A 4,678-nucleotide genomic window follows, 5' to 3' on the forward strand; every position below is an offset into this window, starting at 1 on the left:
CTTAAACTTTTAGCGACACAGAGCAAAGATTCATTAGTGAGCTAACAGAATGGCGTCAAACTAATAACATTTTTATTTTTAGACAATTATTTCACATTTTTTTACCACTCGGAAAAAACACTGAGGTCCAGACGTTGTGGTGGTTTCAAAACAATTCTGAAAATATCATTTTATGTGTTTTTGTTGTTGTTTACATGGTCGGTATGAATACATGTTCTTGTGTCAGGATGAGGAAGTTTGGTTTTTTAATTTTTGTTTTCAATTCAGATGAGTTTCACTTACTTTCCAGAGTGAGTTTGTCTGTTCAGATTAGTTGTTTATTTGTATTTTATTATAATATGTAACAATGTAATAACATTTCCTGTATATTTTTATTTAATTTTAGGTAGTTCTGTATGTTTTTTTCCCCAAAGTCTAGTTTTTATTTTTCAGTTAAATAAAATCATTTGTCCTGCCTACTTTTAGTAATTAGTTTAGTTTTAGTTCACTATAATAACCTGCAGTTACAGACTCTGTACCTCCACATGTGAATATGTGTTGTTACGTATTATTTCTGCTCTGATTCTGCATTAAATCATTTTCTACAGAGTCGAACCACATTGAGAGATCAGAGGGATGAAATTAGTCAAAACATTATTCCAGATTTTGGGACTGACACAAAGACAACAGATGTTTTAACTTCTCCTCAGCATCAGCTCCACATCCCTTCTTCATCTTCTTCTTCATCCCATCATTTGGTTTTTATGATGGCTCTCTGACGTCAGAGGCCTTTTTGGGTTTATAAGACAGATCTAACATCAGACAGGTTTGTGTTTGTAGAGGACAGATGCTGCACTTTGGCTCAACAGCGACATGAGTTGTGTGTGAGTCCAGATCAGATTAAATATACTGTAACTGCTCCAGATGTTTAAAGAAAAAACACATTTTCTCACCAGTAAAAAAACACAATCTGTGGATCTTCACACATGAATCCCAGGTGGTCCTGCACTTGTTCTGCAGTGTGTTGCTGTATCCGTATTCTATTTATCCTGTCTTGTAATTATTGGTTTATGTATTAAAGACGTAAATAAGATGAATTAAGTCTTCCCAGAAGAGTGGAGGCTGTGATAGCAGAATATTAAAGCTCATGATGTTCAACAATCACATGTGGGTGTAATGTCCACATACTTTCTGGTTTGTGGTGCAGAAAAAGGCCTGATTCATATCAGTTTATTTTTACATATGAATGTGGTTCAAAACAGTCCTGAAAATAACATTTTATGTGTTTTTTTCTTGTTTATATGGGCTTTATAAATACATGTTCTGACCCCTGTGTGAGCAAAACATGCGGTTGCGTCCTCATGAAATACCAAAGCTAATTTTAATTTGAACAAAGTTCCACATTGAGGAATAAAACTGGACTCATTAAAGCTATAATATGTAACATCTCTGTTTAAAATGTCTTTAGCTTTATGTTCTATATGTAGTCGATTAAATCAATAATCTATAATCATTAATCAGTGTATAAACTCTGTGTTCTATATGTAGTTGTGTTGCAGAGGAAGGGAGGTTGACATATAAAGGGTTATTTATTCTTCACTTAATCATGACAGCCAGCGTCCTGCTCTCACTTCTTTCTTTCTGGCTGTCTCTCTGTGGTTGCGACCAGAGACTAACCCATCCTTATTCTATAAAGCACACCACAACATGTGGCAGCAGAGCCCACAAACATGAGCTCATTTCCCTCCGGGGGAACGAGGAATGAGGAGACAGGCGGACGCAGAGACAAAGCAACAGTCCCAGCCTTCCCATCCACGTCCACATTTGTCATTGGACCGCATTCCTATACTCCTCTCCTCCTCATAATGAAACGGTTATCCCTCCGCACAATGGAGAGAGCGGGCCGGGAACATCTGCAGTATGTGGAGGACATGAAACAAAAGTGGGATCACGAGAGTCGAGGTCGGGGGTCAAATTCACCATCCGAGTGAGGAAATTCTTTCGGACAAGAACCCCCCCGACTTTAAAGAGAAAGGGGTGGATGAAAATGAAACTCTTATTAGCCCACATGTGCTTTGAATCCTCACTGTACTTTATTTTAAAGGATTAACAGACACTGTTACTATTTAAATGAGGAAACATGGACAAGGATCAAAGTCTTCAGTATGCAGTTAAAATGAGAATAATATACTGAATTTGTCCAAAAAAAGAAGCCTATTATGTTTGAACGATGTTATAAATGAAAGAAATACATAATACAGACAGATAGAATATCTTTAACAGGAAATAATCTGCTTAAATTCCAATGTTATTGTGTTCAATATTGTTCAATATTTGTATTAATTGTACAGTATATCAGCTGTTCTCTGCTGTTATTGTTTCACGTCGAATATAATATGAAATAATACATAGAATATGTGTTGCAGGTCAGATTTATGGGGAAATGTGAAACACAACTTTATTTTCATTAATATTAGCAGCCTCTAATTTAATTATTGGAAATGTGTCATCATCCTCCTCATCTTCATCACTGTATTCAGAGTTAATATGATGTCTGTTTCATATAAGTTCAGTTTCTAGTGAAAGATTGTTCTTTATTATTTATGCTTTTGTTATTTTATCATCTGTTTTGTTTCTAATGAATCTATTTCTGCAGATTGATGATGATGATGTGTTGACCTACTACCATAATAAAACATAATTTTACGACGTGAGCGACCTCATCTGGTGAAAAGCTGAATTACAACTGTAACAGGAATCATGTTGAACTACTAGAATCACTTTTATCGGACAGGTTTAACACTCAAATATTAATATATGTATGTTTTATATATAAAAAACAACACAAGTAAAAATCAAGATAATAGTGGAGAGAGCAAACAATGCTGGAATAAATATATTGGTTAAACAAGGTATGTAGAGATAGTATTTAACAGTATATATAGTATATATTCTGTTAAATACTATATATATATATATATATATATATATAATGACAGTACATAGAGCATGTGTAGATTTGTGTGTGAGTGATACATGTTTTAAAGTAACTGTATTTAAACAATGAGATAAAGCTGATTTTAAAAAAGCCCCAAAACCCATTTCTGCCATAAATAAGACTTTTATTTATAAAATGTGTTTCATAAACAAAGGTAGATTCAAGGTGCTGTAAAATGTAGTGCAAATAATAATAATTAAGATCAAATAATAAAAAACCTGGAGTTGGAGGTGCATGACGGTCTTTTAGGGAGTCCTATCTAAAGTTCATTGTCAGTTTTGTAAGATATAAAAGCATGAATCAGCTTCTAACTTATTTCATGACTTTCCTAACTTTGGGAATAGTTTTAATAATATAAACCTGCTGCAGCCCCCTCGGGTACTCATGGTCCAGTGGATGTTTGAGCCTCAGCGTTATTGTATATTATATTAACTGTCATTTACAATCATTTACACTCCATAAAGAGCGTCAAATCACAGAAAACTGGCGCGTGTTTCGACATTGTGTCAGTATGTCCCTCCGCGGCCTCCGTACAGCCTGCTGGGACGCGTTTTGAGTGTTGGGCGCGTTTTAACTGCAGCGCTGTTTGTTGTGACGGTGGAAGAAAACAGGTACAGTTACATTTATCGACCTCAATTATTCACTTTTCTCACTCAGAACTCAATAAAAACTGCTTAAAAGTACAACTTAAACCATACTGTCGTTAATTTGAGCTTTTTTAACGTTAGGTGTGGTTGCTACTGTGTCTCCGCCATTTGCTAAACGTTCACTAAATACTGTTATATTGTTAATAAACAACTTATATAAGAGTTTATGCTGTTTTTTAATTTGAACTGCCACTCATTTTGCAGCTGCCAAACATTGACAGGAGTTATCCGTTTTAACGCAACATTTTGAGTCATTTTACGTTACTTCACCAAGGCCATCGTGCCAGCCTCCATTCAAAATTTAGCCTTTTATTGTTATTTTACGTAATTTTAGACAAAAATAACTTCATACATACTTGTTGGGACATGAGATGCTACATATTTAAATTCGGCTTGTATCACACCCATCAAACATCACTTATTAGTGTTTTAAGGCCATGTTATAGTGCCAGCCTGCCCCTTATGTGCATAGAGCTGCTCTGAATGGAGTGCAGCTCAGTATGGATGTGATGTTGTGTGCTTTCCCACATGAACTCTGCTGTTATTTGTTTCCCCTGCACAGAATGGCCTCCCCTACCACATGCACCGATAATGCTGCATTCAAGACCCCTAAAACCGTCCGAGTTAGGAGCTTTGGGAGCAACGGAGGGACCCCAGTGACCATCCCCGCTTCGCCTTTCATGAAGAAGCTGGGCTGTGGGACCGGAGTCAACGTTTACCTCATGAACAGGTTTGTAGTGTGGTACCTACCCACACTTACTGTGGCTTTGTTCATAGGTTAATGCACACACAGGCAGATAAAATATCTGACAGGGTCTGTTCCAGTTCACTAAAAAGGCCTCTGCTTTTAGAAACTGTTCACCAAGAATACAGTGGAAAGAAGAGGGCAGCTTCTGAGATGTGTTAAAGAAAGATTGCTTAGTGTACTGAACCTGTTAAAGATCATTAAATGTGTAATTTCTGTCTCTCACATCAAAACAATAAGAAAAGAGGAAGTTTGATGACGTTGTGAAGCAGTGGGGGATCATGGGAGTTGTTGTCTTCACCACCACTG

At 36.4% G+C, this 4,678-nt stretch overlaps 1 protein-coding gene across 1 annotated transcript in view; it reads left to right on the plus strand.

Moving 5' to 3' along the window:
- The first annotated feature begins 3,503 nt into the window (after positions 1 to 3,503).
- Positions 3,504 to 4,678, plus strand: part of pbk (PDZ binding kinase) — a 4,645-nt gene continuing 3,470 nt past the window's right edge. Inside the window, exons 1-2 of the mRNA XM_035678792.1 lie at positions 3,504 to 3,588; positions 4,187 to 4,354. Of these exons, the coding sequence (XP_035534685.1) occupies positions 4,188 to 4,354 (167 nt within the window). The 5' untranslated portion in view covers positions 3,504 to 3,588; position 4,187. The remainder of the gene's footprint in view (positions 3,589 to 4,186; positions 4,355 to 4,678) is intronic.

Source organism: Morone saxatilis, unplaced genomic scaffold (assembly GCF_004916995.1).
Source record: "Morone saxatilis isolate NCDOM2014 unplaced genomic scaffold, NCSU_SB_2.0 Contig7, whole genome shotgun sequence".
In the NCBI taxonomy this organism is placed as follows: domain Eukaryota; kingdom Metazoa; phylum Chordata; class Actinopteri; family Moronidae; genus Morone; species Morone saxatilis.